This window comes from Lagopus leucura, unplaced genomic scaffold (genome assembly GCF_019238085.1).
Source record: "Lagopus leucura isolate 7727_CA_CO unplaced genomic scaffold, USGS_WTPT01 Super-Scaffold_73, whole genome shotgun sequence".
NCBI lineage: Eukaryota > Metazoa > Chordata > Aves > Galliformes > Phasianidae > Lagopus > Lagopus leucura.
In genome coordinates this window covers 16985089-16997179 of record NW_024962252.1, presented here as the reverse complement: position 1 = coordinate 16997179, position 12091 = coordinate 16985089, and the positions used below count along the sequence as shown (strand labels likewise).

At 37.5% G+C, this 12091-nt stretch overlaps 1 protein-coding gene across 1 annotated transcript in view; it reads left to right on the top strand.

The window, feature by feature from the left end:
* Window positions 1-2027: 2027 nt before the first annotated feature.
* The window catches only part of HMGCLL1 (3-hydroxymethyl-3-methylglutaryl-CoA lyase like 1), a 98185-nt gene continuing 88121 nt past the window's right edge, over window positions 2028-12091 (top strand). Inside the window, exon 1 of the mRNA XM_042886746.1 lies at window positions 2028-2104. Within this exon, the coding sequence (XP_042742680.1) occupies window positions 2063-2104 (42 nt within the window). The 5' untranslated portion in view covers window positions 2028-2062. The remainder of the gene's footprint in view (window positions 2105-12091) is intronic.

Sequence of the window (12091 nt, the reverse complement as noted above, 5' to 3'; positions counted from 1 at the left end):
TTCACTGGAACCAAAAGCGGAAGAGGCTGTTACTGATTTCAACATGAGTGTATTATGCAAACAGCAAGAAATACAAACAAAAATATTATTTATTTTTCCTTAATTGGTGTTAATGAAACACAGAGTAAGATTTTTAGTTCGCTATTTTCCAAGAGACAGTCAGAATGAAATATTAAGGTAACTCATCCTTTTCCCTAACAATTTTTTTTTCTATTGTTTTTCATTGTTTCTATTACGGGAGGATCTTGGCCCAGCTCTTTGTCCTTTTTTCCTTCAGACATAATTTAAAAAAGGTCCAACACCTGTGTTTCCAATGACGTAGCTGTAGTGGAAAAGCTAAGAAGAGCACACTTGTAAGGGAGTAAAATCAGCAGCCTTTTTTGTTCTCACTTTCATGACGTAAATACCCTTGTTTGGTAGACCACAGGAGGAAGTTCAGCCCACATATAACATTTTCACCCAATCTCTTGTTCAAAAGCATTAACCTAGTTAGCAGAACTGAAGTCATTCTGCCAGAACACTGTGTACCTTTGGCATTCCCAGATAATCAGACGCAGAATATATTCCTGTAGTTATAATTGAATTCTGAAATAAGTACTTACTGTAGTATAAAATACACTTGGGCAGCATTTTCATTACAGCACTTAATCCAGCAGGAATCTGTATGAGTGCCTCAGAATTCCCCCAAAGAGTATCACGTTTTCAAAAATAGATTTGACAGATGTACAATAGGTCATGAAGTACTTAACAGAGATAACACCTTGAAAACATGATTACTTCCACTATGAAATGAATAAAAGAAACGTGTAGAGTCTTAAATAAAACAAGTCTGAAATGCTACACATCTGACTGGAGTACCAAAGAGGTCGAGCTTTCCAAGAAAAGAGCTGAAACTTATTACAAAGCGGAGGTGAAATATCTGCTCTCAGGACATGGCTTCCAAAATGGCATTTATTTTATTGTGACTGTAGGACATTTAAGACAAAGATTGGTCAGAGAAGTATTTTAGTCGGGCTTTCAAAAGAATTCCTAAAATCTTTGAAAATTATTCTAGTGATTTATTTTCAAAAACACTGTACCTAATTACAAGAAATAATAGAAAAATTCTGAATAGGTTTTCAGCTGCCAAATTAGTTTAAGAACTAAAATAAGTCTAGAACTTCTACTGTCTGACATTTCAATGTTATATGAAACTGCACACATAGAGGCACGTATTTCCATTTGATCACTTTAAATGGTATTTTTATAATCTTTACCAAAGAGATTGGAAAGTATGTTCAGGTAAAAATATATGCTACAAAGATATGTCTGATAAGAAGTCTCATTCAGTATGTGCATAAATTCCCTTATGTCCAAAAAGAAACATTTAATAATATATGAAGCAGATGTTTTCAGCATAGGCAACTGTAGAGATTATATATATAGTTAAATTAAAATTAAATGGTATAGAGTCTTTTTTCCACTTACACAGTATCAAAATATTTCACTGCTACTTACAGTTGCTTCTTAACTATGCAGTTTGTACATCTGTTAGCTCTGATTGCCTAATTGTGGCTGTCAGGTAATCAGATTAATTTGCATGATGATGATATATTTCTTCTTCAACAGCTATAAGCTGAATAGACAAATCTCTACTTGATGGGATGACTATAGTCTTAAAGCTTTTCAGAATTATTACAATGCTTGCCAGCAGTAATGATTCTGTTTCTCTCCCCCCTTCTCTTCAGTGCAGGCAACCACTCCCAATTTAAACCAAGTAAGTGAGAGAATTTACATACATAGAAGAGAAGGAAAATCTCTTCCCTCCAGACCTAGTTCTGCTGCAGTTGGAGTCAGTGGAAGTTTTGCCAATGACCTCAATAGGAATAACACTTTGTAAACTTCCTTTCTTCTAGCAGGCCAATAAACTTCTTATCTGCACAATGACTGCTACATATTTGTACCACATATTTTTACCTACAGTTTGACTAGCTTAACACTGGGAGAAGTTACATAGTCATAAATTTTGGAAGCGTTTAATAGGGCTTTTAGGCACACAGTCCCCTGCAAATCTGCAGAAACTATGCAGCTGAAACCCGACATTCACTCTGCAAGTGCTATTGAGGTACCATTTTCTTATATATGCTGACTGCTAGTAGACATATGGGTTTTTATATCAGAATAATGAATGTAAAACAGATATTATTTACTTGTTATATATGCTATTGAGCATCTGAATTAATGAAACAGAATTTGTGTATGGATGGCAAGGTCAGGGAAGAATAAAGATATTATTGCCTATAACTCAACCTTTGATGTATTCCTTTACGAGTGGCTGAGGAGGAAAGCTTGTGTTGCTTGTTTTGTTGGCTTTTACAGTTTACTTATAACTTGATATTTGGAGGAGGAAAAACAAATAGTGAGATTATATGTGTAATTACAGAGTAGACAATTGCAGGCAAGGCTATTTTCCAAATGTTGGTCTACTAGTGTGCCTCTGTGAGGACTTGAAAGAGTATCATAGATTCCAGGCGGATGCAGTGTTTTCTGATAGCGGAAGTAAAACAGGTAACTGTAATGCAGCTGTGGGATAATCACGTATGCCCATTAGGCTCTGGACATCTATCTCTCTTTAAACAGAGCTACTGCACAGCCATCATTTACATTAAAACTCCCGGTCCATTACTAACGGGTGACCTTGTGACCTTAGTTTAAATGCTTCACATCCTATTGCTTTCCTCTGAACCATCTACTTTCTGAATACTTCTACAATGAGTCTTAGCACTGTCATGTATTTCCGGCTTCCAATTCTGGAAAATGTTTCTGTTTGAGAAAAAAAGTGCATTATTTTACTTTTCTCGTGAAATTAAAATGAAGCATGCCATTACCTTTTGCTCTCCATAGCAATAGACTGAAAATACATTTGTGTGCTTCTCTGTCCTGGCCTCTGGATGATGGCAGTTAATTTTCCCAGTCTTTCAAACAAAACAAAAAAACCCCCAAAAAACGAATGCAGTCATAAATGCATTGAAATTAAATACTAATAAAGGGTCTTTGAAAGAAAGCATATATTCATGTTCCCACTTAAAATAAAGGTTTATTATACTTGAAAAAGGTATTTAAAGCATTCCAGCTCTCTAAAGCCTTGCAATACACTTCTGCAATAGCTTGTTACCCATTACCGAATAGATCTAATTATATTTTCTCTGTAGTAGAATTACAGTTACAGATGTTTTTTTGCTACTGATTGGAATGTCAGTAATAATTTAATTAGATATTATGACAGTTTCCATGCCTTATATGTTAACACAGTTAAATTCTCTCTGTAAACTAGTTTTGAGAACAAATGTTTCTGTTCAAGACCTTTTACAGTGGAAATGTTTCAAAGGTAGAAAAAGTTAATTATAAGGCTTTTTTCCCCTTCTAAATCCTCTGAAGGAGCAGGAACATTTTCCATGGAAATATGGTCAGTGGCTGAAATGTCAGAGAGGCTCTTACTGTCAGGCACTGAATAGTAAATGGAAAGTATATGAAATTTAAACTACCTTACAATCTAAGTTAAGTGGTACTATTTATTTATACAGCTATAGTGACCCTCACTGTGCAGAAGATATGCTTTTTACTGTGTGGTTTGCTTGTATGCGAGAACATTGAATGGCTGTATTATATTTAATTAAAAGCAATAGTGGGCCTACCCAGATGTTAAAAGGGCTTGATCTCAACAGTGTGTTGACATCAGATGAATAGGAGAGGCCACCTGCTAGCTCCACTTTTGGCTTTGTGGATGATTTGCATTCCTGTGGCCTGTTGCTCTGCATGATTGCTCTCAGCACTTTACAGCCCCATGAACTGTTTAATATCATGGATACCTTCCAGCCATGCAGGCTATCTCCTTTTGTAACATCAGTGCAAAAGAAAGAATGACCATTTGCATGATTTTGATGGGTAGAGAATGATGTTTTCACTTAGTATATACCACATCAAAGAGGGGGAAATGCTTTTATATAAACTGGCTTAAGATAAAAATTAATCCATTCTTGCCTAAGAGCACCAACAGACTTTTTTTTCTCTTTCTAAGGGATAATGCTCATCATTTGAATCTGTGTATGATGTGGCTCAGTCTGTGAGCAGTACCCTTGTCTTTTCACTTGAGCTCAGAACAGTTTTAGTGCAAACACACAAAATGAGAATAATTTACTAAATGTGTTCAATGATTGTCTGAATGTTGAGGATCCCTTTAGCAGTTTAATGTATTCATGAAGACAAGTGCAGCTGTTAGACTGTATGATTTATAAGGCCAACTCCTTCTAAGAAATAATAAATACTTTAAAGTGAGAAGTAAGAAGAGTAGAATCAGAAGAAAAAGAAGCAGTCGTAACAATAACTGCAATGATTTCCAGTAGGTAATATTAAAAGACAGAAGAAAAATGCGAGATGCATTATTTCCATATATTGTCCTCTCCTGAAATTATATTTGCTGTGTAAGTCTCACTGTAATTAAGTTCCAGCTTGAATGTTACAGCATCATCACTCAGGAAGCAGAGGGATGCCATTAACTAAAAACAGTCTTAGTTGTTTTCCAGATTCTTTTGTATTTGTGATCTGTATTTATTATTTCAGCAATATGTTGACTTCATCCCAGCAAGCTCTACTGATGTTTCCTTGAAGTTTTGTACTTTGGTATTAAATAATGCATTCAGCAGACACAAAAATGCATCCCATTACGCTCTGATAAAAGGTACATTCATTTACTAAAGCTCTAGAAGCAAAAGCTAACAATTTAACTTACAGCAGACAGCTTGCTTTTTTGTTTATCTTTTTCATCATGCAGTATGATGATTAAGGTACAAGATTGAAAAATAAATTATTAATACACAGCGGATTTATATACAATATGTGCAATAATTCAGTTTTAACTTCATGCTAAAGGATTGTTAAATGTTGAATATTTTATATCGACCTTTTGCTATAACTGGACAATGATTTCTTGTGCAAAATTAGGAAATTGAGATCTAGGATAGTTGAGATTAAAGCAGAATCTATATACCAAGACTACAGATTTTCTGAATCCTTACTACTTAATGCCTTGGGCTAGTAGTATATAAAATTCCTATGCTTTTATGTTTATGATTTCAAAGCTGCTCATGGGTCTCAATTTTTTTTACTCAGCATATCCACAGACAACTCCAGTCTCTGTGCTAAGAGACAAGAGAGATTTTATTTTGAATTTCAGAAGACAAAATGCCCCTCACACTTATGAGAAATACAGTTTCAGGCTCACCCTTTGGCTGCAATGGTCTAACTGTTTCTAAACCACCAGACTTCAGAGGTTTCAGGGCACAGGAGCTGCCAGTGTCTTGTGGCTAACTGAAGTTTTTCAAAGATTGATGAAACATTTTCTAATCAGCAACTGTGATTCAGAACATCAGTTAGTCAGTATTGGCACTATTCCAGGGAAGACTGCAGTGACAGCTCAGCTAGGGTGACCTGTGCCACTGCCACTGGCTAAGCAGAAGGTATGTGACTGCCTCGGTTTTCTTGCAGGAAAACTGACACCAGTTTCCAGATTGTGAAACACCATTAGGCAGAGATATCTCTTAAATCTGTAATTAAGTATATAAAACCTTACATGGGAGTAAAGATGAAGACAATTCACCACTTACAGCATTTCTTACAAGCTGCTTTTATTGACCTCTGCTTTCTGAGTCCAATTCATGTGTCCCTGATTCTGCCCCACTCTTGAACAGGAAATCCAATACGTGGCCGTGAAATCTGTCAGGGACCTACATTTGGGTGCTAAATATTCACAACTGCAGCACTTCAATACTACTACTACTACTACTACTATTATTATTATTATTATTATTATTATGGTTCCAGACATAGGATCTGCAGAGAAAAAGATCAGATTCTGAAAACACTTATAGTGTCTGCATACACACCAGTCTTGTGGTCTTCTCCTGGACTGCCATTGCAATTAGTAAAACTATAAGGATTTAGAGAGCATACTGCAACTAATACAAATGTTGTATACTAGCCATTTAAAGGTAACTGTGGAAACTAGGTACTGTATGCCCAGACTGCAGCATAAACTGCAATTACGTAAACAACATCATAGCATCAGGAAAATGTAGAGAAAAGAGAACAGTAAGCTGGATTGCAGGGCATTTAACCATGTGCTCATACTGCTCATGTCCACTCTGCTTCTTCTGGAGGGGCCATGCAGGCTTAGGAAAGCTCAAGAAACTGAGACTGGCAGCAAATTAAAGTTTAATACGCACTGCAATTTGTATCTTTTAGAATCCTACATCACTTCCTGATCATAACTGTGTGTGTTAACTGCCATTACATCCAAGTATATGAAGTAATAAATAGGTCCCAAGTGCCAAGTAAATAATAATAATAATAATAATAAAAAAACAAACCCGAGGCATTTCTCCATGTGGGAACCATCCCTGGTGAACTATAGTTCTGTAAAATGAAACTTATTACTGTTGTTCTACAAGTGTTTTCCTTCACTAGAAAGCTGCTATGGAAAATGACAAAGAATTTACTCTTTTGTTGAATGTTCTATATATGTTGTATGCCTTCTCCAGATACAGCTTTACAGATGGAAGTATTTGAGGTGAGGCTGAGTGCTGTACTGAATTGCGATCTGTTATAACAGGAGTTTTCTTCTCAGTCTAATTCATTCTGCTTTGCACTAGTCAGGTGCTGCAAACCAGCTGTTGGACTAGCTGCTTTTATATCTGTAAATTCTCCTTATGCATGAATGCCCGTGTAATGTTGACAGAAAAGGACTTGAAAGCTGTGTACCAATAGACTTTTAGACATGAAAATCACAGAATCATAGAATCACCAAGGTTGGAAAAGACCTCCAATATCATCTAGTCCAATGAGTGGCTTCCTGGGGTACATTAAAAGGAGTGTGGCCAGAAGGCCAAGAGAGGTGATCCTCCCGCTCTACTCTGCCCTGGTGAGGCCTCACCTGGAGTACTGTGTCCAATTCTGGGCTCCCTGGTACAAAAAAGGGATCACTTGGAAAGAGTCCAGTGGAGGGCCACAAAGATGATAAAGGTCCTGCAGCACCTGTCTTATGAGGAAAGGTTGAGTGACCTGGATCTGTTCAGCCTTGAGAAAAGAAGACTGAGAGGGAATCTGATCACTGTCTGTAAATATCTGAGGTATGGGAGGCAAAAGGATGATGGCCATCACCTTCTCAACAGTGTGTGGCAATAGGACAAGGGGAAACAACCACAAACTGAAGCATGGGAAATTCTGCACAAATGCGCTTAAGAACTTCTTTGCAGTGGGTGATGGAGCACTGGAAGTCTGCCCAGAGAAGTGTGGAGTCTCCTTCTTTGGAGAAGAACCCAAGTTCAAGACCCGCCTGGATGCCTACCTGTGTAACCTGGCCTAGGGAGTCTGATTTGGCAGGGTGGTTGGACTAGATAATCTCTAAAGGTCCTTTCCAGCCCCTACAATTCTCTGATTCTGTGTGATTCTGTGTGATTCTGTGAACAGGACAGTCCCCAATACTGACCCCTGAGCAACGCCACTCACCACCAGTCACCAGCTGGATTTAACTCCATTCACCACCACTTTCTGGGCCTGGCCCTCCAGCCAGTTCTTTACCCAGCAAAGAGTGTACTTGTTCAAGCTACAGACTGCCAACTTCCTTGGGAGAATACTGCGCAAGATAGTGTCAAAAGCTTTGCTTAAGTGTAGGTAGACTATGTTGACATCCTTTCCCCCATCCACCAAGTGAGTCACTCAATCATAGAAAGAAATCAGGTTGATCAAGCAGCACCTGCCTTTCATGAATCCATGCTGGCTAGCCTGATCCCCCAGCTGTCCTGCACTTGCCATGAGATTTCACTCAAGATGATCTTGAGTGGCACCAAGGTCAGGCTGACAGGCCTGTTGTTCCCTGGATCCTCCTTACAATCCTTCTTGTAAACGGGAATCCCAATGAAATGAAAACAAAATGGATTTTACTAAATAGGTGATAATTCAGAACATTTCTGCACTCAAATACTCCCTGCTTCTTTGTGTTTGTGAACATATTCATATAATTTTGAAGCACAGCTAACTTCTACCACAGTCAAATTAGTTTTTGCTGAACCTCAACAACACTGAAAATGACCTGAAGTCAACTGTGCCACTCATCCCATGTCAAGGGATTATGTTTAATTAGACCTTAGTAAGGAATTTAAGTAGAAAAGAATAAGATTATATAAATTTAACTTTTAAAACAAATATAAGATTATCATTCCTTTGACCATTCCTTCTTAGAGACAGCTTTATGATAGTATCTCTAAATATGCCCCAAACATGATAAGGAATTGATAGTGGATGTTTTTGTTGCTATAGCAAATAGAGTGGCAAAGCACCATGAAAACCACTGCTATGTATTGCTATTGTATACATACTGATGGGGTTGTAGGGCACCACTCTCTTTGCTTATCTTTGTCTATTTTTAAGCAAAGTGTTAATTGAGTGCAAATGTGTCTGATTCTGTGATGTAGAGAACTGTGCTTTGTTGACAGTCTTTAGTCTCTTGACTGCTTGTTTGGTACTGACCAGCTGTGGCCTTCAGTGATGAAAAATCTTAAAATATGAACCATGCTTTCTTCAAAGTATGTATTTTGCCTTCACAGAAATCAAACCTTTAGATTTAGCTTACAGGAAGAGAGGAATTTTGCTATAATAAGTACTGGGGGGGAGACCTCAGTTCAAGGAAAGAGGATGCTGAGGAATGTTAAAAGCAGATACTGTTATCACTCCATTTGAGTACTGAGTTTACCTTCAAGTACAGTTGCTTCAGATCCTCCCTCTCTAACCTTAAAGAAAGCCTTTCACAACTACTGTGACATAATTTAAGGAAGATTTAGCATTGAGGGAGGGTGGGAGGGGAATATCTCCATTTTCTCCTCACAGTATTTTTACAGGAAATACATAGTGAACCCTCTGGATTACATGAACCTTTTTAAAGTTCTGTTTTCACAGTAACAGTTCAAACATACAAACAAAACCACAATGCTCTAGTTTTGGTAAGAGAAACATAATTTATTAAATCAGAAATTCTAACCTAGAAAAATCTCAGATTATTTTCACATGAATTCCATGATTGATATGTGTTAACAACTTTTCCTCCTGCTATTGTTGTTGGGAATCAAACACTCTTTCCCTTATATTCTAATAGAATCTCTAATATTCTAATATCTATATATCTTTTAGCGAGAACTACTGGTGATACGTGGATGGTTGGACTGGATGATCTTGTAGGTCTTTTCCGACCTTGGTGTTTCTGTGATTCTGAGATTCCATGATATCTAATATCTGTACTTGAGGATGAGCCTGTCACAAGACAAAATCTGAAAAGCTTAGGATCTTCATGCTTAAATGAAGAACTGACCTCAGTCTCACAAAGCATACTTAGGTGGTAACTAAAAACTGACTGAAGTCTGTGGCTCCATTGGATCTGGAATGAGGCCACTGGGACGTTCATTTCAACAAAGCTACTCAGATGGGATGAGAATTCACAGGACCAAGTGCTAGTAAGTTGCTTGTCCCTCAAAGGAAACATCTCTTGCTACCTCTTTTCCAGAATACAACTCATTATTTGTATTTTTAGCATAGTCTGTGGTGTGTTTGTGAAGTGTGCCTCACAAGATTTGTTCCACTTCCTTGAAAAATGAATGTAACAATCATATTTGTGGTTCATGTTCACTCCAGTGGCATTCCTGTTTCCTACATCTTTGGAAGTCACATATTCTCTGCTCTTAAACCAGCTCTCTTACCTTCATTTGGCTCCATTGGGAAAGAGCAAAACTGTCTGTGACTCTCTCCTGAGAAGTATTTCCTTCCCTTATTCTTGTGCTTATTGTGTGAAAAAGGCAAGAAAGTTCTCTCTGGCTTCATAATTTTCCTGGCTACCCTTTCTTACTGCCTTCCGTCAGCAGAAAAGTTGGCATTCTGCTAGCATATCTTTCTCACTCGTACTTTGTGGGAACTTACGCTGTTGTGGGCACAGTGCAGATCTTAGCAGCTGGAAATGAACTGTCAGGCCTAGCCAAAGACAGGTGTTGGAAAAGACAAGAGATTCTGATTTTTATCAAAAAAAGTCACCATAGTCTTTATATTTGCAGCAATCACGAGTTAGGTATGTTTTGATATGTTTAAGATGAAGTCTTTCACATGTGTGTGGCATTTATATATGTATATGTGAGGCTCCATCTTGCACAAATCTCTTTGGTAAGCTAATACCAACAATTAAGCTAAAAAAAAAAAAGGATCTGATTATTTTATTTTTCTTTTTTTGCAATTCTTCAATTATGACAGAAGACACTTCAAAACAGTGCTTAGGTGGCTCACTTGAGATCATCAGAACAGGTTTACTTCTGCTGTGATGAGCCAAGAGGAATTACAGTATGTAGAGCTTGAGTAGGCTGAACCCAAATTTCTTACAACTGGAAGCTGGAAAAGGGCAAAGAAGGAAGGTAAAGTAGAAGGGGTTAGAAATGGAGCATGTTACTCCCTTTCCTTCCAAAATGAGTTCTGGAAAATTATAAGACTGCTGTCAAGATTGTGTTCTCAACCTACAGTAAGGAGCCTAGTCTGCCAAAATGAAGATGATTTTCCACCTTTGAGGCTCCTGTAATTTTTCAGTGAAGCCAACACAGCAGAACACCTACCGAACAAGGCAACTCTACCTACTCTTTGGAGAAAAAAAAAATAAAAAATTACATTACTGTCATGAGAAAGAAATGTTATTCCTAAGCCACTTTGTTGTGGTTTATTATCCAGTAGAAAAGTTACCTTTGAGGATTTTTTCCCCCTGCTACTTGTGAGCACATTAGCAGGTATCCCGAATCTGGAATATCTCTTCTTGAAGCATGATTATGGTTATCTACAGCCCTGAAGCACTGCACTCTTCAGAGTTAAGAAGGCAGAGCAAAGGTCAATGGAAGCTCAGCTCATGACTTTTTACAATCCAGCTTTTTCTTTAGCACACAGTGTGAGGAAGTCCAAGCTGTGGTGTTTCACTCTCATGAATGTCTTTTGGCTTTCACTTCAGCTTGTATTTAAAGCTGGATAACTGTTTTAAAGGGCACTTGAATTCAGTGTCCTTTGTAGCATACTGTTCTGCGTCTATTTAAGAGGTGTTCCATGTGCTTTTGGCAGATGATATTTCCAACCATTCTGAAATGTTTTAAAAGGCCAGTTTTCTGAACTGCCTGCTGCTATGTATGCTGTAATTCCAATTCAGGCTTTTGAAGCTATGGCTAGATTCAGCATTTTAGTTTTACTTTGTTGTGAAAATAATAAACACAATAAAATACCCTTCCAAAATACAAATAGCAGAGGAAAAAAATGAGAAAAATACAGATTTAATGATTCTGTGGTTTGTGTTTTTATATTTGTAAGACTTAATTTTGTTTCTTTTGACCCAGCCAAGAGCCAACAGTTCTCACTGTAGCAGTATGGGAGGCTTCAGGCCCAGAAAGTATAATTGCAAAAGAACAATATTGTTAATTGTTGGCTAAATAAAAACATTGAAGGTGACTCCTAGAATAAGAAGATCAAATCTTTATAAGCTTATCTGTTGTGACACTTGTCATTGTCCTATGGACAAAATGAGATGGAATGAAGGAAAGTTGTTTCATCTTGCAGCATGATGCAAAAATATGTACCCAAGCAAATAAGATGGGGTGATATCTGTGGATGCCCTCTCTTTCGTTTCTGTTTGCTCATTAGAAAAATTTTTAAAAAATTTAAAAATAAAAGCTGTTCTGACAGAGCTTGAGGCAGAGCTTAAAATTCAGAGGGCGCTGAGTTGCTTATTCTTATGTTAACCTTAAACCAGTGCTACTTTTTCGGCAGTTACAATAGACAGCCATTCTGGATGGGAATGGTTCACAGGTTCATTTGTCTGCCGTGCACATACAAGCCACGTATCATACCTTGCATTTCAAATTCATTAGCCCCATACAAACATCTAATTCACTAAAGTGCTTAAAAATATAAGACAGCCACGTTACGAACCTGAATCACTCCCCAGATGGACTAATTGAGAAGAAGGGAGTCTGTTCTTGGCAAATATTTATAA